Source organism: Coregonus lavaretus (assembly GCF_964263955.1).
Source record: "Coregonus lavaretus genome assembly, chromosome: 11".
NCBI classification, from domain to species: Eukaryota; Metazoa; Chordata; class Actinopteri; order Salmoniformes; family Salmonidae; genus Coregonus; species Coregonus lavaretus.
The window spans coordinates 44,667,442-44,691,850 of NC_139998.1; the positions used below are offsets into that span (position 1 = coordinate 44,667,442).

Sequence of the window (24,409 nt, forward strand, 5' to 3'; positions counted from 1 at the left end):
TTGATCACCTACCAACCAGTAAGAATTCCGGCTCTCACAGACCTGTTAGTTAGGCTTTAAGAAGCCCTCCTGTTCTCCACTCATTACCTGTATTAACTGCACCTGTTTGAACTCGTTACCTGTATAAAAGACACCTGTCCACACACTCAATCAAACAGACTCCAACCTCTCCACAATGGCCAAGACCAGAGAGCTGTGTAAGGACATCAGGGATAAAATTGTAGACCTGCACAAGGCTGGGATGGGCTACAGGACAATAGGCAAGCAGCTTGGTGAGAAGGCAACAACTGTTGGCGCAATTATTAGAAAATGGAAGAAGTTCAAGATGACGGTCAATCACCCTCGGTCTGGGGCTCCATGCAAGATCTCACCTCGTGGGGCATCAATGATCATGAGGAAGGTGAGGGATCAGCCCAGAACTACACGGCAGGACCTGGTCAATGACCTGAAGAGAGCTGGAACCACAGTCTCAAAGAAAACCATTAGTAACACACTACTCCGTCATGGATTAAAATCCTGCAGCGCACGCAAGGTCCCCCTGCTCAAGCCAGCGCATGTCCAGGCCCGTCTGAAGTTTGCCAATGACCATCTGGATGATCCAGAGGAGGAATGGGAGAAGGTCATGTGGTCTAATGAGACAAAAATATCGCTTTTTGGTCTAAACTCCACTCGCCGTGTTTGGAGGAAGAAGAAGGATGAGTACAACCCCAAGAACACCATCCCAACCGTGAAGCATGGAGGTGGAAACATCATTCTTTGGGGATGCTTTTCTGCAAACGGGAAAAGACAACTGCACCGTATTGAGGGGAGGATGGATGGGGCCATGTATCGCGAGATCTTGGCCAACAACCTCCTTCCCTCAGTAAGAGCATTGACGATGGGTCGTGGCTGGGTCTTCCAGCATGACAACGACCCGAAACACACAGCCAGGGCAACTAATGAGTGGCTCCGTAAGAAGCGTCTCAAGGTCCTGGAGTGGCCTAGCCAGTCTCCAGACCTGAACCCAATAGAAAATCTTTGGAGGGAGCTGAAAGTCCGTATTGCCCAGCGACAGCCCCGAAACCTGAAGGATCTGTAAAAGGTCTGTATGGAGGAGTGGGCCAAAATCCCTGCTGCAGTGTGTGCAAACCTGGTCAAGACCTACAGGAAACATATGATCTCTGTAATTGCAAACAAAGGTTTCTGTACCAAATATTAAGTTCTGCTTTTCTGATGTATCAAATACTTATGTCATGCAATAAAATGCAAATTATTTACTTAAAAATCATACAATGTGATTTTCTGGATTTTTGTTTTAGATTCCGTCTCTCACAGTTGATGTGTACCTATGATAAAAATTACAGACCTCTACATGCTTTGTAAGTAGGAAAACCTGCAAAATCGGCAGCGTATCAAATACTTGTTCTCCCCACTGTACGTGCGCTCCTACATAAGTAAAATTTGAAACATGACCTGTAAATATAAAATCCGACCACCTGAAATTATTAATATTTCTTCATTATCTCAGATCTTGATCACTAAATTATCTAATAGAACATTTTCAAAATATATAACGTTTTAATCATCCGAGAGTATCAGCGAGACTGAGGTGGTGTCTCCAGACGTTTAGAACTCTTTGATGTTGATGCTGTTCCTTAGAGCCTGTTGGACTCTCGCTCCTTGAAGTTCATCGTGGGTCGGACCCTCCACGACCGCACCGCCAAGTCTCTACTGCACCTCAACAAGAAGAAGAAGACTCCCAGCATCAGCGCTCAGTTCCAGGTCAGCTGATCTCACCAGCAAATACAGCAGCCAGACAGCCACTAACATACATTGCAAACTTCAGACAATGCAGATGCAGAACTTTATTGAAGTTAGTTTCATTGATATTAAATCATTTTTACATTGACAGACCTCTCTGACTAAACTGTTGGAGACTTTGGGCAGAGCAGAACCCTTCTTCATCCGCTGTATTCGCTCCAACTCTGAGAAGGTAACGCCACATTTATTTAATTATTTACAACCAAGATGATGTTGATAAATTATTATGATGAGTCCCTCTAATGATGTGCTGTGTGTGTGTGTGTGTGTGTGTGTGTGTGTGTGTGTGTGTGTGTGTGTGTGTGTGTGTGTGTGTGTGCGCAGAAGGAGATGTGTCTGAACGAGACCCTGGTGCTGCAGCAGCTGCACTACACGGGCATGCTGGAGACAGTTCGCATCCGGAGGTCTGGCTATGGAGCCAAGTACACCTTCCAAGTACACTGCACCTCTTTAATGACTTAGACAGCCAGCAGCAATGTCTGAAACAATATCTGTTGTTGATAGTTGACATTCATTGTTTACCAATGAAAGTAATTGCTTTATATCAGGGTTGTCAAACTCCACGGAGGGCCGTGTGTCTGCAGGTTTGAGATTTTTCCTTTCAATTATGCCCTAGACAACCAGGTGAGGGGAGTTCCTTACTAATTACTGACCTTAATTAATCAATCAAGTAGAAGGGAGGAGCGAAAACCCGCAGACACTCGGCCCTCCGTGGAACGATGCTTTATATCTTGCTAACTTTTACATGTTAGAAGGAAAATGTTTATTGAGCAATGTCTGTGTCAAAACAAAATCGGTGTAATAAATGTGTCCCTGTAGGAATTCATCGAGCAATTCCGAGTGTTGCTGCCCAAAAATGCTACAGCCTCCAAGCCAGAGGACATCTCTGCCCTGTTCCAGAGGATGGAGCTCGACCACACCACTTACCAGATAGGAAAAACCAAGGTAAGACATGCTCTCCTCCACATTTTCCTCACAGAAATACATGTCAGAGATACATTTTAATTATCTTTTAATAAATTGTCTTGAATTAAATTGCGATCCTCAGGTTTACCTGAAGGAGCTGGAGCGTCAGCAGCTGCAGGACACGCTGCACAAGGACGTGATGCGTAAGATCATCTTCCTGCAGTACTGGTTCAGGGCCCACCTGGAGAGGAGGTACTTCCTGGAGATGAGACAGGCGGCCATCTTGATCCAGGTAAGCTGTGTGATAAACCGTGCTGTACATATGTCCGTTCAAAGATGCGACTTTTCCTGATATGAAATGCCTAGAAAACTAGTATTTTCAGATTTTCCATATCTATTTCTTACAAAGAAATACATAGAAATTGTCCAATATCCTTCCTTTATGAGACAATCATATTCCTGCAGACGGGAAATATATAAGTTATATTTGGTAATATATGTCAGGGTAATAATATGTTCTTGCCCGTGTTTGTCCCTCCCAGCGTGCGTGGCGTAGACACCACAAGGAACGGCAGTGTCAGGCGGCCACGCTGATCCAGGCCGTGTGGAGGGGCTCCAGACAGAGGTCAGAGTACCTCCGCAGGCAGACCAGCATCAAGAAGATCCAGGCTATGGCCAGAGGACACTCAGCACGGAGGAGGTACAGCACGAGGCCACACCACTGAAATACATTAATTGCTTAGTGTAGTATTTATAAAGTGTGAAATGCCTTGAGTTACCGGTAAACACTGACTTTGTTGAATTGAATGGAATGTATTTGGTTTAAAGACATATACAACAAAATATACGATGTGGACCCAGATGATAGCGCTTAAAAGTTTGAATTAAAACACTTGTTTCCAAAGTGGTCCTCGAAGGTATAAACCAATGACACATATAACGATTAAAAGAGTGACAAGATTACAAACAACCACATTACATTAATTTATATTGACATCCTAAAAAGTGGCACATTTTCCTAACCTTAAATGCCCAGTGCAGTCCTATGTTTTATATATATTTCCACACTGGTTAGAACAATAATGTGAAATTGTGAAAATGATAATAATGCCCTTAGTGTAAGAGCTGTTTGAAAAGACCACCTGAAATTTCAGCCTGTTTTGGTGGGATGGAGTTTTGGTCTGCCTCACCAGGCTGTAAATTAGTTAACAGACCAATAAGAGAGTTTCAAACCTCTCTGCCAATAACAGCTAGTTTTCAGTTTTCCCCTCTCTACTCACACCACTACAAGACAGTCCTAGCAAAATTCTTGTTGAGAAATTGCTCTTTGCTAAGCTATTTTTGTTTCTCTTTGACCATTTGAATTGAAAACAATCACACTAAGGTACTTGAGAGAAAAGCGACTGCTTTGGCCCTTTAAAAAACAACCTATTCATTGCACATCATCCCCAACCTCGGAAACAAGCTATGCCTTGTATAGAACATGCCTGGATAGAATAACATGCTCCTCGCAGTACTGTTTACTCTTGGGACTTTACAAGAAATAACACAAGCTCTGGTATTGTAACTGTGCTGGTTATAGACTATATTAATGTGCTATTTCATATAACCTGGGGCACGATCATTATTGATGTCAAACATATGATTGAGTTTAAGTTGTTCCACTCTGGACTCCAAAGGCAAGTTATTATTGACACCATCTCTTGAATTCTGGTACTGGTGTGGTCCCCACAGTTATTAGTTACAAATGTTTTGAAATGCCCAGAGATGCCTAACATTGTCGTATGAATGTTGAACCACTTCTGAATCATGTTGAACTTAACAGGTGCCATTCAATACGGGAGGAGAGGAGGAAAAAGGAGGAGAAAGACGAGGAGGCCAGGAAGGAGGAAGCCAGGAAGAGGGCGGAGGAAGAGGCAGCCAGGCTAGCGAGAGAGGCAGAAGAGGAGGCAGCCCGACTGGACATGGAGGCAGAGGAAGAGGCATTTAGGAGAAAGAAAGAGGCAGCGCTGGAGGCAGCGGTGTGGAGGGCGAGGGAGGAGGCAAGGCTGAGGCAGGCAGAAAGAGTCAACGAGGAACCTGAGACACAGGAGGAACCAGAGGCACAGGTGGCAGCTGAAAGTACTCTAGATGAGAGCCAACAGGAGGATAAAGTGCCTGTCCAGGACAAGGAGAAGCAGAAGGAGGAGGCGGAAGATGTAGAGGCTGCATCTACCTCACCACCTGAGGAGGTGGAAATGGGGGATGCCTCAGCAGTCTCCCAGCCTGATGAGGGCAACGGTACACAGGCTGAGGCTGGGCCCCAGCTGGAGGAAGAGAGCCAGGCTGTGGAGGAACCGGAGGAAGCCCACTCCAAGGAGCCTGATGAGGAGGGGGGGACCAAGGAGGCAGCTGCCCCCCAGTCACCAGAAAAAGACAAGGGGGCTCAGGCTGCTGCGGAGACACACAGGTCACAGGTCTCCAGGAGCCAGGAGAAGAGAGAGCAGCGGCGCCAGTGGGGCCTGGAGCACAGCCAGCGGGAGAGCGAGCGGGTCGCCTTGGCAGCCACCAAGGAGGAGCCCGTCCCTAAGATCAAAGGACAGGAGGCAGCCAGCCGAGCCGAGGGCAAGCCAAAAGAGCGGGCCGAGAGGACGGACAGCAAGGAGCTGGACCAGTACACCTTTGTAGCCTGGAAGAAAGAGGCCAAAGCCACCTCCCCCACCCCTGCACCTGTACGCCCCAGCACCTTAACCCTGAACCCCCCCGAACCAATGAATGACAGGAACGGCCATAATGAGGTCCTGGGTCCAGGCAATCTGATTCGCTACAGCCAACAGGGCACCATGAAGGAGAAGGCAGAGAAATGGAAGGGGAAGAAGAGTGATGGACAACAACCAGAGAGCACCAGTCCTCCTGAGGACCACAGCAAGGACAGGAGGAAAAAACATTCACCGTACGACATTCCATATCCTTGTGATATCTACACTAATATTAATGAGTTAGACTTGCTTCAGGATATCATTGTCTCTGCAACATGAGAAAAGACTGAGGATTCCCCCAGTTATTATTATTAATTTTACTTATCTCTGTATCCCTTTATTTCCAGGAGTGGTGGAAACTCTTCATCTCTTGATGCGGTGTCCCCTGGCTCGGACAATGCTGGTTCCACTTCCAACAGAGAGGTAACATTTCTATACTATTATAACCACCATTACCAAGTTCTAATTTAGCGCCTGGCTACGCATACGCTCGCGAGCAGTTTGGATGACATTATTGAATAACATGTATGTCTACATTTATTTTGCAACGCCCGCGCACACGTTTATTTTGCAATGCTCACGCACGCAACGCAGCCGATGTGGTCAGCATGTAAGGGACATGGGCAGCTGTGAGGAGGAGGGTTTATTCTCCAGGTCTTTAACCGTTTTCCAGAACTTCTTGGGGTTAGACCCACAGAGAGAGAACTGCTCCTTAAAGTAATTAACTTTGGCCTTCCGAATAGCCTGAGTGCACTTATTTCTCATTTGCCTGAACGACAGCCAGTCAGCCTGAGTATTTGAGTGCAGAGCCTTTCGCAAAATGGTGTTCTTAAGGTGAAGTAACGTGTTTGTTTACAATACCACTGAAAATATAAAAAAATAAGGTCCAAGCATCTTCCACAGAGGGGATCAAGCTGATTATATACTAATTTACAGAGGCCAGGTCATGAAGGAAGGCTTGCTCATTAAAGTTTTTCAGCAAGCGTCTATGACAAATCAGGACAGGTCGTTTAACTGAGCAGCCATTATGAACACAGGCCGTAAAACCGTGATCACTAAGGTCATTACAGAAAACACCAGACTGATACCTATCAGGATTATTTGTGAGGATAACATCAAGGAGAGTAGCCTTTTCTAGGTGTTTGGAGTCATACATTGTGGGGTTGGTAATAATCTGAGAGAGATTTTGGGAGTCCCATTGTTTTAAGACTTGGTCAGGGGGTTTAAGCATGCCCCAGTTTAGGTCACCTAGCAGGACAAATTCAGCCTTGGTGTAAGGGGCCAGGAGAGAGCTAAGGGCAGGTAGGGTACAGGTCGGTGCTGATGGAGGACGATAACAGTCAACAAAGAGCTATTTGAAAGCTTAATGCTTAAAACCAGCTAATCAAATTGTTTGGGGACAGACTTGATGGAGACAACCGAGCACTGAAGGTGTACCATGGTGAAGAATGCCACTCCACCACCTTTGGAAGATCTGTCTTGCCGAAAAGGTTATAACCAGGAAGGTTAACATCAGTGTTCAGAACACCCTTTCTTAACCATGTCTCAGTGAGGACCAACACATCTGGATTGACGCCTTGAACCCACACTTTCAATTGATACATTTTAGGTAACAAGCTTCTAGTGTTAACATGCAGAAAACCCAGGCTTTTACGAGAGCAGAAATCAGTGAAGCAGAAATCAGAATTGGGAATAGCAACAGTAGATGGGCCAGGGTGCACATTTCCAGATATCATCAGCAGTAATACAATCAGGGCATGGCAGAGGACAGGGAGAGCTGTGCAGTGTGGATTTTTATGACATTAGAATGTGCAACAGATGGCAACAAGATCATATTGTACTGCAGTTTCATCAGGTAACATGAAATCAAAGCCGGCGAGAGATGGTTAGAATAGGATGGGAGGCCAAGAGTCTGTGTAGCCAAAAGAGAGTCAATCATGAGTGTGGGAACAAACGTTGTCTGTCCCACGGTCAGGTAAACAAACAAACTCATAGTCAACAAAGTAAGCAGGAGTCATTGAGCAAATAGTGCAAAGCACAATAAAAAAGTAAAACTGCTTGGGGCTAGCCATTGTAAGTTCAAAGAGTCACTCGCTCCAACAAAATAACGTGAGAGAGTAGCTCTCTGAGCCCAGTAGGCTATAAAAGTCTGAGATAAAAGAAATAAATAGTAGGCCTATGCTAGTTAATTAAAGCTTTTCTCAGTAAAGCTCACATAATAAGATTCACAAGTTAATTAGCCTACATAAAATTCAGATCAGTCCAAAGTCTGCGGTGTGTGTGTGTGTGTGTGTATGTCCGTGTGTGCTGAAGGCGAGCAAAAGCTCGGGAGAGAGGGGGGAGTGTGGCGGGGGTACCTGTACCATTTTTAGTCATTTAGCAGACGCTCTTATCCAGAGCGACTTACAGTTAGTGAGTGCATACATTATTATTATTATTTTATTTTATTTTTTCGCAAACGCCATGCTCTACCAACTGAGCTACATCCCTGCCGGCCATTCCCTCCCCTAACCTGGACGACGCTGGGCCAATTGTGTGCCGCCCCATGGGTCTCCCGGTCGCGACCGGCTACGACAAAGCCTGGATTCGAACCAGGAGCTCTAGTGGCACAGCTAGCACTGCAATGCAGTGCCTTAGACCACTGTGCCACTCGGGAGAGTGGCGCAGTGTACCAGACAGGGGGAGACAGGCCAGGGCAGACAGGGAGCAGATCGCCGGGTGGGATCCAAGCCGCAGTGCAGCAGGCAATGGGAGTAGGTGTCACACCCGCTTGGGAGATGCTTTTGTCGGGAGGCTGAGTAGGAGAGGAGGCGTTCAACCTTACCAGACAGGTTTGTGGTGGAGCAGATAAAAATGTCTGAAGCGAAAAGCTGAAATAAAAACGTTGGGTGAAAACAACCAAGATGCCAGAAGAAATGCTAAATTCCAAACCCAGATCAAACAGCGATTTAAAGTAAAGAGCGAAAAAGTAAACGCTGCATCCTGAAGGTTCGGCTACGGAGCAGGGGATTCCAGTACCTGGTTGACTGGGAGGGTTATGGCCCGGAGGAGAGGTGCTGGGTCCCCGCTAGGGACCCAGGCCTCATCCCTGAGTTCCGCCGCCGGCACCCCGGTCAACCAGGTATGCGCCCAGGTAGGACGCCAGGTGGCGTCACCCTAGAGGGGAGAGGGTACTGTCACACCCTGATCTGTTTCACCTGTCTTTGTGCTCGTCTCCACCCCCTCCAGGTGTCGCCCATCTTCCCCTTTATCCCCTGTGTATTTATACCTGTGTTCTCTGTGTGTCTGTTGCCAGTTGGTCTTGTCTCGTCAAGCCTACCAGCGTGTTTGTCCCAGCAGCGTTGTGTGCCTTCCCTTTCTTATGAACTGTTATTTTCAGCAAATACGAGGGCAGCACATCAGATCTGAACAGGTTGAAGCTAGCATATCACATCCTTTATTCATGACATTTGAATGAAAACTCAGTGTCGTTGTGCTTCTCTGGCTGTAATAGGTCAGAACACATTACCGTAAACATTCCAAACACAAATGTTGACTAGCTCGTTGACGTCATCTTTTAAGAAAAGTTACGAAATGGAGGATGTGAAGTATTGGACCTGCTTCCCTTTGAACGCAAGGGCCTGCTTGGGCCCACAGGGGACAAAGTCCATGGATAAGGTATAACCACAAAGCCAGAGCAGAGCTTGCCACCACAGAGAAACGGAGCCCTGCCAGTTAGTTAGTCTGGTGCATCCTAACACACCTTTGGCTCGAAATCTCTAGACTCCAGTTTCTGACCTTTTTTGCCCTAGTGTTTAACCTCATCATCATACACTTCTTTAGATGTAATGCAGAGCATAATAAATAGGCTTGGGAGTGTATACACTCCACGGTTGATCAACCCCCACTGATCAACCCCCACAATGAAACCCTTTCTGGTCAACCGTCATGGTTTGGGGGTCAGAGGTGGTCCTTTCCATTGGTGTCTTAATGTGTTATTTCACCCATAAATCTTATTTGATCAAAATTTGACAAAACATTGGATGTCATGCCCATAGCTGAAAAACAAAAAAGAGTAGTAACTTGGCTACCATTTTACAAGGCTCTTACTGTAATTGTGTGCATATAGACTTGCATCTGCATTAAGCAGTGTTTTTGGGCGGTAACTTTTCTGTGGATTTCTAACACACATCCACTCTCATTTTCCAATTGAATTATTAATGTGTTATTTAAATAACAAGTGGTAACAAATTATTTGAGGATTTGACTCAATAATGTCTTTCCTCTTAATCCACCAACAACAACAAAAATCTATGTACTGATGGGAATAAACATGGGTGCATTTTTCAGGTGATACAATGATATGAACCTCTTCCATAATTTGTGCAATGGATAATGAGTAGTGGTGAACTTTGAAGATAATTGTCCCTAAGGTTGGGTGTTGATGGAAGTTCGGTAGGTTGGGTTCTCATGGAGGTCTATTGGAAGTTGGGTTCTCATGGAAGTCTATTGGTTGATATTGGGTTCTCATGGAAGTCTATTGGTTGATATTGGGTTCTCATGGAAGTCTATTGGTTGATATTGGGTTGGGGCCATTCTTGATTGCTGGTAATGTCATCTCTTTTTCCTATCGCAACTGAAACTATCAAGTTGCTACCAAGGCCTCATCTCCTCAAACTGTGTTTGCAATCATCTGCTCAACATGATGGGAATTGTACAGTATAGTTTGATTCTTCTTTGTCCCTGCAGCTCCAGTCTCCTATAGATGATTGGTCAAAGGGCAGCATGAAGAGGAGGACCCATGACTCCTCAGGCCACCAGGACACTGTCCAAACTCTACCGCCCACCCCAGAGAGGTACAGTGCTTCAGGGAAACTAATGTTAGATATTTTACAGCAGGATGGGCAACAGAACAGTCCCAGCTGATTCACGGCTGATTCGTTTTGGGTTGTGAAAGAGACTGGGTTGGACCTATAAATATTGGCTGTTTATTAGATGAGTCATAAGAGCATTCCAAAAGCTTTTGGTAGATCACGGCATAAAAAGGTTTGGGAACTAGGAGTGTAGAACCTTACTTGGCCAATATTATGGTTTGATGCCTTGGGTTTGGGATGTTAAATCACATACTATGATATCCTAAGGGTCTCTTCCAGATAACCACAAAGATCAGTCAAAGAAATGTATTTATAAAGCCCTTTTTACATCAGCAGTTGTCACAAAGTGCTTTACAGAAACCCAGCCTAAAACCCCAAAGAGCAAGCAATGCAGATGTAGAAGCACGGTGGCTAGGAAGATGCTTGAGTGTGATGGTAATGTACAGAGACTGAGGTAGTAACTGTGGAGGGAAACCCTTCACCAGACGATCTCATCCACCCCGGAGGTCTGAGGCAGATAACCCATGGGAAAACACTATTCCTTGTGTAATCAAACTGGTCCAGCTCCTTCATATGGCACATTGCACAAGCTAGAGTTTCCCATATATAGCTATAGAGGCAGTTTGTTATTGGAGGGGATAGATTCCGGAAATTCCTTAACTTAATTTACTCTGAATGGATTTACTTTTCCCCAGTTTTTTGGATGTGCTGTGCCTTACCGTGCCAAAGTTTTTATCAGGCTGGAAGATCGAAAAATTGCGTTTGATTTTGTTTAAAGATTGTTACCATGGCACTCAGTGAGCAGAGTCGGTCTATAAACCCTGAAAATATGTGGTGCTGGACAGATGAGAACATTTAGTACAGTAGGCTTACATTCAAAAACCCTCACAGGTCTGCCCCTTGACATTCACAAAGATTCAACATTCACATCTTGCACATCTGATCACTAAAACAAAGCATGTTTTATCCAATTCTCCTGCATGTTGGCATATGTGACCAAATGGCAGACTGTATTTCTGTGTCAAGTTCGAACAACAGGTACTCTTGTAATTATGTTGTTCATTATATTAGTAGGATTGGATACATTACTCACCTGTGCCTATTTACTGTAACACAGTCTTACACCAAGAATGGCATTAGTCAAACCCATTAAAAACCATAATACACATCAATAACCCATAAATGTTACAATTACAGTGCATTTGCATTGACTAAGTCCTACTGTATGAGTGTTGACTGTGTGGCGTTGACAGTGTGGCATTGACAGAATGTTTGTGTGTGCTGTAGATCCTCAGGGTTCCTGAGGAAGATCCTGAAGAAACGTCACCAAAAAGAGGCACATACTCCTGACGATGGAGACCTGAGCGACCGAGGAGAAGGTAAGAGGCACCAGGACGCAGCCTTGGGGCACACCAAATATGTGACCAGACCAGGAAAATCTCTGGGTCCTAGTTCTACAATAGGCTATATTAACTAGAGCCTACATTTTGTTCCTTGTCAAGTCACATGGACATTCAAAGTGAATATGTCATATGTTGACATCACTTGATTATCATAGACACTCGATATGGCACATTTCCATCTGAAAAAACAACTCTTACTTCTTTACTGCCCTATTTAGCTTGTCTCCAGCATATCTTGTTGCTATGTACGTTGCTATCAAATGACTTGTCAGTGCCTTTCGTAGCATATACAAGGTAGGGAGTTTCTCTGACTGTGAAATAAGGTGGTATTTGTGCTAAGATCCAGTCTGGCCTGGAAATGGCAGTGGTCTTACTCATGTGAAGGTGCTGGAAGAGTGCAGTGTTGTAGCGGTGATACAGGGTCAGTCACTTCCTGAACTTGAGACCCAGAGAGAAAATACAGGTGTATTTCTCCAATGGATTTGTTTCTTAAATAAGTTGCTTTCTGGTAAATAATTAGTCAGGTAGGATTAAGCTCCCTCATAACAACATAGTTTGGACCTTTCAGTTTGGCGTTAGAGAGAATTAAAAAGGAGATGTTTTATCAACAAAGCGATATGAAAATCCTTGTCCAAAAAACACATTTGGAATCAAGTTAAGTGTTCATTTCCTGGGCAAAACAATATATGTAAAATGGTCCCAATTCCCAAAAACCTACATTTTACAGCTTGTTGAGCCTTTTAGTTTTATACCTTTGATGGCTATCAGATCCTACAGGAAAGTTTAGGATCTCTCTAATCGAAGCCATGTTTTTGTCTTTACTTCCTTCATACGTTTTTTGCCCAACATAATGACAAAGTGAAAACATATATTTTTGAAATTTTAGCTAATGTATTTACAGAAACGTATAATTTACGTAAGTATTCACACCCCTGAGTCAATACTTTGTAGAAGCACCTGTGGCAGCGATTATAGCTGTGAGTCTTTCTGGGTAAGTCTCTAGGAGCTTTCCACACCTGGATTGTGCATCATTTGCATATTATTATTTTCAAAATTCTTCAAGCTCTGTCAAATTGGTTGTTGATCATTAATAGACAATCATTTTCAGGTCTTGCCAAATATTTTCAAGCAAATTTAAGTCAAAACTGTAACTCGGCTACTCAAGAACATTCACTGTCTTGGTAAGCAACTCCAGTGTAGATTTGGCCTTGTGTTTTAGGTTATTGTCCTGCTGAAATGTGAATACATCACCCAGTGTCTGGTGGAAGGCAGACTGAACCAGGTTTTCCTCTAGGATTTTGCCAAACACCATTCTGTTTCTTTTATATCCTGAAAACGATTACAAGCATACCCATAACATGATGCAGCCATTAAAAACATAATTCCACCTCGACATTATGGGGTATTGTGTGTAGGCCAGTAACAAAATCATCTCAATTAAAGTGTGTTTAAATTCAGGCTGTACCACAACAAAATGTGGAAAAAGGGTGAATATTTTGACATTTTTATGCTTGAACATATTGACAACAATTATCTATCTATCTATCTATCTAATCTAATCTAATCTGTTCCACACAGCCCCGCCTCTCTCGCAAACATCCCGCTCCCACCCAGACCCTGCTAGTGGAGGCCGGGCGGTGAACCGGAACCCCACCATCAAGATCAGCCGGGCCACACGGGTCTCAGAGCAATGGAACGCCTCTCTGGACCGGGAGATTACCAACGCCAACGAGCTCCGACACCTGGACGAATTCCTGGGGAATCAGGTCCGACCACATTCTGATTCTGCTGCTTCATGTTACAGCTAAAAGCTAACTGAAAAGAGAGTTGATCTCAGTCACACACCTCTTGTAGTTTTCAGGTCCATAGAGGAAAAATACACTTATAGTATGCTCCACAAAATGTTTTAAGGGATAGTTTGGGATTTTGGCAATGAAGCCCTTTATCTAGTGTAAGTGCTAGTACTAAGCTAGTTAGCATTGGCTCACAAAACAACCTATAACTTCCTTCATACTGGACGCATACATGCAAATGGTATCCACGAGTTCATCTGGCTCTGGGGAAGTAGATAAAGGGCTTCATTGCCAAAAATCCTGAACTATCCCTTTAATATCTCTCTCTCTCTCTCTGTCTCTCTGTCTCTCTCTCTCTCTCTCTCTGTCTCTCTCTCTCTGTCTCTGTCTCTGTCTCTGTGTGTGTGTAGGTGAATGACTTCCGCTCCAGGGGGAAGCAGTTGTCTGCCACAGAAAACATCTTCATCTCAGCCACCATGCAGTTTAGAGAGACCATCAAGGGCATGTACTCTCTCCCAGTGAGTGGTGGAACATAAGGCCTATAGAAATAGAAGCTGTTTATCAATTCAGTGACTCCCGTGTATGGATGATAATTGCTTTATTCCCCTCTCTTTCTCTCACCTGTGGTGGACAGACACACCATATTGGCTACAAGGGTCTGATGCGTGGCTACCAGAACAGGGTGATCAGCCTGGCAGGAGAGACGCAGAAGGGAGAGGTGCAGCTGGTGGTCAACCTGTTCCAGTCAGTCCTGGATGGCTTCATCAGGGGAGAGATCAAAAAGGAGGAGGCAGAACCAGCCAAGGTGAAGGATTACCTTATTATGATTAGCATATAATGATTAGCATATTTGTCAGATGGCTATTATCGCAGTAGGCAACTCCAAGCACCCTGATGAAGGTTTTATGCTATAGCACTTGGCACAAACAACACTTTGGTAGCACACGTTAACAAACCGAGCTCTTCAAAGTTATCCTATTATTGCCTAATTAACAACGTTGAAACAATATTCTAACATTGGCTTATAAACTGTTAAGTACTTACCTTCCCAAAGAGCCATGGACCTCCGGCCGGGAGTCAAGAAGGATGACCAAAACTTTGTTGAATCCCAAGATAATACCACCACAGCTAGCAAGATAAGCATTAGCCCTGATAACGCAGACGACAGTTCCACACTGTTCCTCTCAGCAGCCTCTTCCGAGTCTTCCGGCATACTTGCTACTCCTCCTGGAAATTCAAGATGGTAACAAAGGTCTTTCACTGAATATTAACAACAAATCGGCTGAACTTCATTCTTCCATTGACGGCCTGAAATCCTCCCTGAATGATTTCCTTTTGAGAACGACTGAGGCTGAGTTGTGCATTAGCACAGTTGAAGAAACATACACCCATCATGACCAGGTTATCAAACAGCTGCAGAAGGACAATGCCTATCTCAAAAACAAGGTGGACCAGATGGAGAACCAGAGCAGACGTAGCAATATCCGTGTGGTGGGATTGAAGGAGGACAGCGAGGGCTGTGACCCCGTCCGTTTCTTCACTCAATGGAACCCTGATGTCCTGGGCATAACCAACTTCACCAAGCCGCTAGAAATCAAACGCGCCCACAGAACCTTAACACCGGAACCCACACCAGATGAGCCTCCACGGGCCATCCTGATCAGGTTCCTCCGTTTCCAGGTTAGGGAGAAGATAATGCGACTTGCAAGAGCCAAACGGGACATCACCATCGATTGCAAGAGTGTCAGCCTTTTCCCAGACGTCGTAAGCAGTTCAAACCAGTTGCCAAAGCCCTGATGGAGAAGAACATCACCGGCTACCTCATTCACCCTGCACGGATGAAAGTTCAGTACAATGGCCGAATCCATCTCTTCAACACACTGGGAGAAGTGTTCACTTTTCTCAAAGAACTGAACCGCGTTTGATTCACAAAGGTCTATCCGTGAGATTTGACGCAGTTTATTGGTTTTCTCTTGTTTGTGCTGTCCTGGGACTGAACTGCTGATGTCTATTTGGAATTTGGATCTGTTTACCCCGCGATTTGGTCGCTAAAGTTGATTTGGACATTTTCAACTGACAGTTATTTTTTCTGTGGTGAGATCTATTACATTTACAGGAGAGTATATTTTGGTTTTGACAATATCCACTGGGCAAAACAAATTAGTATGCCTAGGCCCATTGCTTTCCCCCCCTTTTCTCCTGAAGAGACTCAATCAACCCTTATTGTTGACAGTAAAATATTCAACCATAAATGTCTATTAACAACGTTTCTTTTCAATATAGAGAGCTCGTAGGTTTTAGTTTATGCCAAAGTTTAGCTAGTAAGAGCAAGATGGAAAGCAAGCAACAACATCTCTGTACAACTATTTTCATGTTTGATTGTGGGTTTAATCCGACAATCAGGGTGGATGTTTTTTTTTATTATTATTTTTATGTCGTTTCCTTCCTACAGAGACACATAGGTCACTTCAGTGTTCAAACCAAAGTTGAAACATTACCTGACTATTTACATATTAGTGATTACCATTCGGTTATATATTTGAAAACCAACTAAAATATGTCACATTCAACGTAAAACTTCATAACAGCCCAGTTAAGAGGAAAAGTCTATACATACCTTAAGAAATTAAAGGCTGACATTGTGTTCTTATAGGAAACACATCTTCAGCCAGTGAACACAAGGCATTAAAGAGGGAATGGGTAGGACAAGGTTTTGCGTCCTAGTTTAACTCTAAAGCAAGAGAAACTGCAATTTTGATAAGTAGACACATCCCCTTTTGTGTCAGCAACACCATGTCTGATCCCTCAGGCATGTTTGTTTTGGTGCAGGGGCATATGTATTCAGAGTCTTGGACCCTATTGAATATTTATGCTCCTAACTTCGATGACCATATGTTTATTCAGAATGTCTTCCTTCAGGTTGCTCAAGCACCACCAGAATGGCTACTGGCTGGAGGAGATTTAAATGTTTGTTCAAATACAGGTCTTGATAGGTCCTCTGATAAACCCTCCCCTCTTACCAAAGCCGCCAAGCTCACCATGTCATTCATGAAGGATCTCCATTTACTAGACATCTGGAGACAGATGCACCCACAGGATAGGGACTAATCTTTTTTTTTATTGCTAACTTTTTGCTATCAACCCAAATGTTTCATAGTTTTAGATACCTGTTATTACATTTACATTTTAGTCATTTAGCAGACGCTCTTATCCAGAGCGACTTACAGTTAGTGAGTGCATACATTTTCATACTGGCCCCCCGTGGGAAACGAACCCACAACCCTGGCATTGCAAGCGCCATGCTCTACCAACTGAGCTACACGGGGCTCAAAGATTTTCGATTCAAGGACATTAAGTATTATCTCCCCAGGTTGCTTAGTGCCATTCTCCTCTGGTATGATCATTCTCCATTCCTACCAAGGTAAATGGAGCATATAGATGGAGACTAAATTCTACACTCCTGAAGCAACCTGAATTTTGTGCATTCATCAAAGAGCAGATCATTATTTTTACTTTGACAAACAAACCCTCTGCTCCTGACAGTTTCACTCTTTGGGACGCATTTAAAGCCTATCTGAGGGGACTGATCATTGCCTACACTAAAGGGTTAAAGAGAAAACACAACTTAATGTCCTTGAAACGGAAATCTTTGAGCTAGAGAAAACCTACCAAAGAGGCCTGACTAAAGACCTATACAGGCTTTTGGTAAATAAAAAACAGAAATATAATACTCTGAACATGTATCAAGCTGAGAGGGTCATTACTAAATCAAAACATTGTTAATGCGAACTTGGAGAGAAAGTACACATTGTATTGGCATGGCACATGAAAGCAGAGGAAAGTAAAAGGACAATTAATGCTATAGAAACTCTTACTAATGAGATATCTTTAGACCCTACTGAAATTAATGATACTTTTAAGAAATACTACGAGGACCTCTATACTTCCCAGTCAAGCGATGATCTATCAGAGATTGACTCCTTTCTCTCCTCTCTCAACCTCCCATGCCTGTCAGAGAAAGACAGAGAGCGCTTGAGTGAACAGTTCTCAGTCCCTGAATTGTTGGAGGCCATTAAATAAATCTCCTGGGGAGGATGGCTTCCCTCCAGAGTTCTATAAAGAATTTAAGGAGCTGTTGGTACCCTACCAAGATGCTATCTAAGAGGCTGGAGTCATGCCTCCCCCTGTTGGTCAACCCAGATCAGACTGGCTTCATACTTAATAGAATGTCCTCCAATAATCTCAGAAGGTTATTTGATATAATTCACTTTGCTAACAAAAACAAAATACCTAGTGTCAAAGTCTCCCTCGACGCCGAAAAGGCCTTTGATAGGGTCGAGTGGCGATATCTCTTTTGCGTTTTGGAAAAGTTTGGTTTAGGTACCGTGTTTGTAAACTTGATAAAATCCCTCTACAAATCTAGGATTGCTACCAATGGGATTACTTCCTCCTCTTTCCCTCTCTATAGGAGGAACAGACAGGGTTGCCCTGTTAGCCCCCACCTCTTCGCCATTGAACCGTTGGCTGAGGCCATTAGAACGTGCCCTGACATACATGGCTTTGAGGTGGGCCTCCATACCCATAAGTTATCGCTTTTTGCGGACGACCTTATCTTATATCTAACGAACCCAGAACATTCCCTCTCTCATTTACAGAACCTATTACAGTATTATAGTTATTTCTCTGGATATTAGGTCAATTTTGATAAAAAACGAAATCTTACTGTTGTCTGTCTTTGACTATCACACCATCAAGCATACGTTTCCTTTTAGACGGTTGTCTATGGGCTTCACGTATTTGGGCATAGTAGAGGATGGTAACCTGAAGAACCTCTATAAACTCAATCTGGCTGGCTTTTTGCAAAAGGTGGAGGGTGGCCTGTGTAAATGGATGGACTTGTCTCTCACTCTACTGGGTGAATGTCCTGCCCAGATTTCTATATTTGTTTCAATCTCTCCCCATCCCTGTACACGCAGCATTCTTTTTCTGTCTCGACAAGCTGACCAGATGGTTTATCTGGCATGCTAAAACTCCTAGGGTTAGCCTGGACAAACTGACTGGGGGCTTAAACCTCCCCAATTTCAGAATGTATTACTGGGCTGCGCAGTCTAGATTTCTGGCTCAGAGGTTTGACAATGGTCCTTCTCCCTCATGGTTGAATATTGAAAAGTTTGAGGTACATGAGGACACTGGGGCAGATTTTCTTTTACAAATGGGACATGAAATCTATAAAAACTGTCACAGACAACCCTTTAATTATACATTCTGTCCTGACATGGTGCAAACTGCATGAGCTGTTCAGACGAGAGATTTATTTCCCCTAAAATCCCTCTATGGAACAATAGATTGATTCCTATGTTTTTCCAGAATAGTAACTTTAGACTGTGGTCTGATAAGGGTATCACTCTTCTGGAACATTGTTATGAGGAGGGAGTTCTAATGTCCGTCGAACAGTTGAAATACAACTTGTCTAACAAGGACTTCTTTAGTTACCTACAACTATGACATTTTATTAGGGTGAATCTCAAGGGCCAATGGAACCTACCTAAGATGTCACTTATTGAACAACGCTGCCATGCAGACCAACCACTGTTCAAGACCATTTCCCGTGTTTACGATGCTCTTATTTTAGGACTACCACTGCCTGAGCTAGATAAACCTCGACTTAGATGGGGAAAAAGATCTGGGTATTTATCTTGATGAGGGACTTTGGAGTGACCAATGCAGGGATGGTGTTACGTCTACATTGAACTCCAGATACAAACTGATCCAGTTTAATTCCCTCCATCAGCCCTATATCACCCCATCTAAGTTCAACTCTGGTATCTCCTCCCTATGTTTTAGATGTGGCTCAGATGAAGGAACATTCCTCCATTCCACTTGGCAGTGTTCAAAACTACACCATTTCTGGCAAGGGGTATGCGATTCCACATCCTCAATTAATGGGGCTGCATTCCCTTTAGACCCAGAGGTCTGTCTATTGGGTAACTTTACTAATTCCAATCTTAGGCAAAGCCCCACTATAAAGCTAGCAGAAATTCTGCTAGCGATTGCCAAGAAATGTATTGCCAAGAAATGGAAATCAGATACCCCCCTGCCAGTTGCAATGTGGCTATCTGAAGTTAATAGTTGTATCCCACTGGAGAAAATTACTTACTGCTTGAGGAATAAGTCAGAGACATTTTACAGAATTTGGCAACCCTTTATTGATTACAGTGCCTTCGGAAAGTATTCAGACCCCTTGACCTTTTCCACATTTTTTGTTATGTTACAGCCATATTCTAAAATTGATTAAATTGTTTTTTTTCCCCTCATCAATCTACACACAATACCCCATAATGACAAAGCAAAAACAGATTTATTACAAATAAAAAACTGAAATATCACATTTAAATAAATATTCAGACCATTTACTCAGTACTTTGTTGAAGCACCTTTGGCAGCGATTACAGCATCGAGTCTTCTTGGGTATGACGCTACAAGCTTGGCACACTTGTATTTGGGGAGATTCTCCCATTCTTCTCTGCAGATCCTCTCAAGATCTGTCAGGTTGAATGGGGAGCATTGCTGCACAGCTATTTTCAGGTCTCTCCAGAGATGTTCAGTTGGGTTCAAGTCCAGGATCTTGCTGGGCCACTCAAGTACATCCAGAGACTTGTCCCGAAGCCACTCCTGCATTGTTTTGGCTGTGTGCTTAGGGTCGTTGTCCTGTTGGAAGGTGAACCTTCACCCCAGTCTGAGGTCCTGAGCACTCTGGAGCAGGTTTTCATCAAGCATCTCTCTGTACTTTGCTTCGTTCATCTTTGCCTCGATTCTGACTAGTCTCCCAGTCCCTGCCGCTGAAAAACATCCCCACATCATGATGCTTCCACCACCATGCTTCACCATAGGGATGGTGCCACGTTTCCTCCAGACGTGACGCTTGGCATTCAGGCCAAATAGTTAAATCTTGGTTTCATCAGACCAGAGAATTTTGTTTCTCATAGTCTGAGATTCTTAAGGTGCCTTTTGGCAAACTCCAAGCGGGCTGTGATGTGCCTTTTACTGAGGAGTGGCTTCCGTCTGGCCAATCTACCATAAAGGCCTGATTGGTGGAGTGCTGCAGAGATGGTTGTCCTTCTGAAAGGTTCTCCCATCTCCACAGATGAACTCTAGAACTCTGTCAGAGTGACCATCGGGTTCTTGGTCACATCCCTGACCAAGGCCCTTCTTCCCCGATTGCTCAGTTTGGCCGGGCAGCCAGCTCTAGGAAGAGTCTTGGTGGTTCCAAACTTTTTAAGAATGATGGAGGCCACTGTGTTCTTGGGGATCTTCAATGCTGTAGACATTTTTTTTCATACCCTTCCCCAGATCTGTGCCTAGACACAATCCTGTCTCAGAGTTCTATGGACAATTCCTTCGACCTCATGGCTTGGTTTTGCTCTGACATGCACTGTCAACTGTGGGACCTTATATAGACAGGTGTGTGCCTTTCCAAATCATGTCCAATCAATTGAATTTACCACAGGTGGTTCCAATCAAGTTGTAGAAACATCTGAAGGATGATCAATGGAAACAGGATGCACCTGAGCTCAATTTCGAGTCTCATAACAAAGGGTATACTTATGTAAATACTTTCATTTTGTTATTTTTTTTATATACGGTACCGGCCAAAAGTTTTTTAACACCTACTCATTCAAGGGTTTTTCTTTATTTTTACTATTTTCTACATTGTAACTCCATCAAAACTATGAAATAACACGTATTGAATCATGTAGTAACCAAGAAAGTGTTAAACAAATAAAAATATATTTTATATTTGAGATTCTTCAAATAGCCACCCTTTTCCTTGATGACAGCTTTGCACACTTTTGGCATACTCTCAACCAGCATCATGAGGTAATCACCTGGAATGCATTTCAATTAACAGGTGTGCCTTCTTAAAAGTTAATTTGCAGAATTTATTTCCATCTTAATGTGTTTGAGCCAATCAGTTGTGTTGTGACAAGGTAGGGGGGGGGGTATACAGAAGATAGCCCTATTTGGTAGAAGACCAAGTCCATATTATGGCAAGAACAGCTCAAATAAGCAAAGAGAAACAACACTCCATCATTACTTTAAGACATGAAGGTCAGTCAATCCTGACAATTTCAAGAACTTTGAAAGTTTCTTCAAGTGCAGTTACAAAAACCATCAAGCGATATGAGGACCGCCACAGGAATGGAAGACCAAGAGTTACCTCTGCTGTAGAGGATAAGTTCATTAGAGTTACTAGCCTCAGAAATTGCAGCCCAAATAAATGCTTCACAGAGTTCAAGTAACAGACACATCTCAACATCAACTGTTCAGGAGAGACTGTGTGAATCAGGCCTTCATGCTCGAATTGCTGCAAAGAAACCACTACTAAAGGACACCAATAAGAAGAAGAGACTTGCTTTGGCCAAGAAACACGAGCAATGGACATTAGACTGGTGGAAATGTGTCCTTTGGTCTGCAGTCCAAATTGGAGATTTTTGGTTCCAACCACCGTGTCTTTGTGAGACGCGGTGTGGGTGAACGGATGATCTCCGCATGTGTATTTCCAACCATATAGCATGGAGGAAGAGGTGTTATGGTGTGGGGGTGCTTTGCTGGTGACACTGTCTGTGAATTATTTAGAATTCAAGGCACACTTAACCAGCATGGCTACCACAGCATTCTGCAGCGATACGCCATCCCATCTGTTTGGGCTTAGTGGGACTATCATTTGTTTTTCAATAGGACAATGACCCAACACACCTCCAGGCTGTGTAAGGGCTATTTTACCAAGAAGGAGAGTGACGGAGTGCTGCATCAGATGACCTGGCCTCCACAATCCCCCGACCTCAACCAAATTGAGATGGTTTGGGAAGAGTCGGACCGCAGAGTGAAGAAAAAGCAGCCAACAAGTGCTCAGCATATGTGGGAACTCCTTCAAGACTGTTGGAAAAGCATTCCAAGTGAAGCTGGTTGAGAGACTGCCAAGAGTGTGCAAAGCTGTCATCATTCCCTAAATAGTTATTGCATAGTTTGGATCTGTGCTTTGGATCATTGTCCTGTTGTAGGAGGGAATTGGCTCCAATCAAGTGCCGTCCACAGGGTATGGCATGGTGTTGCAAAATGGAGTGATAGCATTACTTCTTCAAGATCCCTTTTACCCTGTACAAATCTCCCACATTACCACCAGCAAAGCACCCCCAGACCATCACATTGCCTCCACCATGCTTGACAGATGGCATCAAGCACTTCTCCAGCATCTTTTCATTTGGTCTGCGTCTCACAAATGTTCTTCTTTGTGGTCCGAACACCTCAAACTTCAAATTCGTCTTTCCATAAAACTTTTTTCAAATATTCCTCTGTCCAGTGTGTGTTCTTTTGCCCATCTTATTCTTTTATTTTCATTGGCCAGTCTGAGATATGGCTTTTTCTTTGCAACTCTGCCTAGAAGGTCAGCATCCCAGAGTCGCCTCTTACATTTTACATTTTAGTAATTTAGCAGACGCTCTTATCCAGAGCGACTTACAGTTAGTGAGTGCATACATTATTATTATTATTTTATTTTTTATTTTTTTCATACTGGAATCGAACCCACAACCCTGGCGTTGCAAACGCCATGCTCTACCAACTGAGCTACATCCCTGCTGGCCATTCCCTCCACTACCCTGGACGACGCTGGGCCAATTGTGCGCCGCCCCATGGGTCTCCCGGTCGCGGCCGGCTACGACAGAGCCTGGATTCGAACCAGGATCTCTAGTGGCACAGACCACTGCGCCACTCGGGAGTTGACTGTTGACGTTGAGACTTGTGTTTTGCGGGTACTATTTAATAAAGCTGCCAGTTGAGGACCTGTGAGGCGCCTGTTTCTCAAACTAGACACTCAGTTGTGCACCGGGGCCTCCCACTCCTCTTTCTATTCTGGTTAGAGACAGTTTGCGCTGTTCTGTGAAGGGAGTAGTACACAGCGTTGTACGAGATCTTCCGTTTCTTGGCAATTTCTCGCATGGAATTGCCTTCATTTCTCAGATCAAGAATAGACTGACGAGTTTCAGAAGAAAGGTATTTGTTTCTGGCCATTTTGATCCTGTAAACGAACCCACAATTGCTGATGCTCCAGATACTCAACTAGTCTCAAGAAGGCCAGTTTTATTGCTTCTTTAATCAGCACAACAGTTTTCAGCTGTGCTAACATAATTGCTAATGATCAATTAGCCTTTTAAAATGATAAACTTGGATTAGCAAACACACCGTGCCATTGGAACACAGGACTGATGGTTGCTGATAATGGGCCTCTGTACGCCTATGTAGATATTCCATTAAGAATCAGCCGTTTCCAGCTACAATAGCCATTTACAACATTAACAATGTCTACACTGTATTTCCAATTATTTTAATTGACAAAAAAATTGCTTTTCTTTCGAAAACAAGGACATTTCTAAGTGACCCCAAACTTTTGAATGATAGTGTATGTATGTGTATATACAGTGGGGAGAACAAGTATTTGATACACTGCCGATTTTGCAGGTTTTCCTACTTACAAAGCATGTAGAGGTCTGTAATTTTTATCATAGGTACACTTCAACTGTGAGATACGGAATCTAAAACAAAAATCCAGAAAATCACATTGTATGATTTTTAAGTAATTAATTTGCATTTTATTGCATGACATAAGTATTTGATCACCTACCAACCAGTAAGAATTCCGGCTCTCACAGACCTGTTCGTTTTTCTTTAAGAAGCCCTCCTGTTCTCCACTCATTACCTGTATTAACTGCACCTGTTTGAACTTGTTACCTGTATAAAAGACACCTGTCCACACACTCAATCAAACAGACTCCAACCTCTCCACAATGGCCAAGATCAGAGAGCTGTGTAAGGACATCAGGGGATAAAATTGTAGACCTGCACAAGGCTGGGATGGG

The 24,409-nt window shown here is 43.7% G+C and overlaps 1 protein-coding gene across 1 annotated transcript in view; it reads left to right on the forward strand.

Moving 5' to 3' along the window:
- LOC311137333 (unconventional myosin-IXb-like) overlaps window positions 1–24,409 on the forward strand; it is a 129,140-nt gene that overhangs the window by 73,579 nt on the left and 31,152 nt on the right. Inside the window, exons 17-29 of the mRNA XM_084171773.1 lie at window positions 1,639–1,761; window positions 1,892–1,972; window positions 2,125–2,235; window positions 2,620–2,745; window positions 2,849–2,998; window positions 3,249–3,406; window positions 4,532–5,638; window positions 5,792–5,867; window positions 10,173–10,279; window positions 11,585–11,676; window positions 13,279–13,466; window positions 13,904–14,011; window positions 14,128–14,298. Coding sequence (XP_084027899.1) covers window positions 1,639–1,761; window positions 1,892–1,972; window positions 2,125–2,235; window positions 2,620–2,745; window positions 2,849–2,998; window positions 3,249–3,406; window positions 4,532–5,638; window positions 5,792–5,867; window positions 10,173–10,279; window positions 11,585–11,676; window positions 13,279–13,466; window positions 13,904–14,011; window positions 14,128–14,298 — 2,598 coding nt within the window. The remainder of the gene's footprint in view (window positions 1–1,638; window positions 1,762–1,891; window positions 1,973–2,124; window positions 2,236–2,619; window positions 2,746–2,848; window positions 2,999–3,248; window positions 3,407–4,531; window positions 5,639–5,791; window positions 5,868–10,172; window positions 10,280–11,584; window positions 11,677–13,278; window positions 13,467–13,903; window positions 14,012–14,127; window positions 14,299–24,409) is intronic.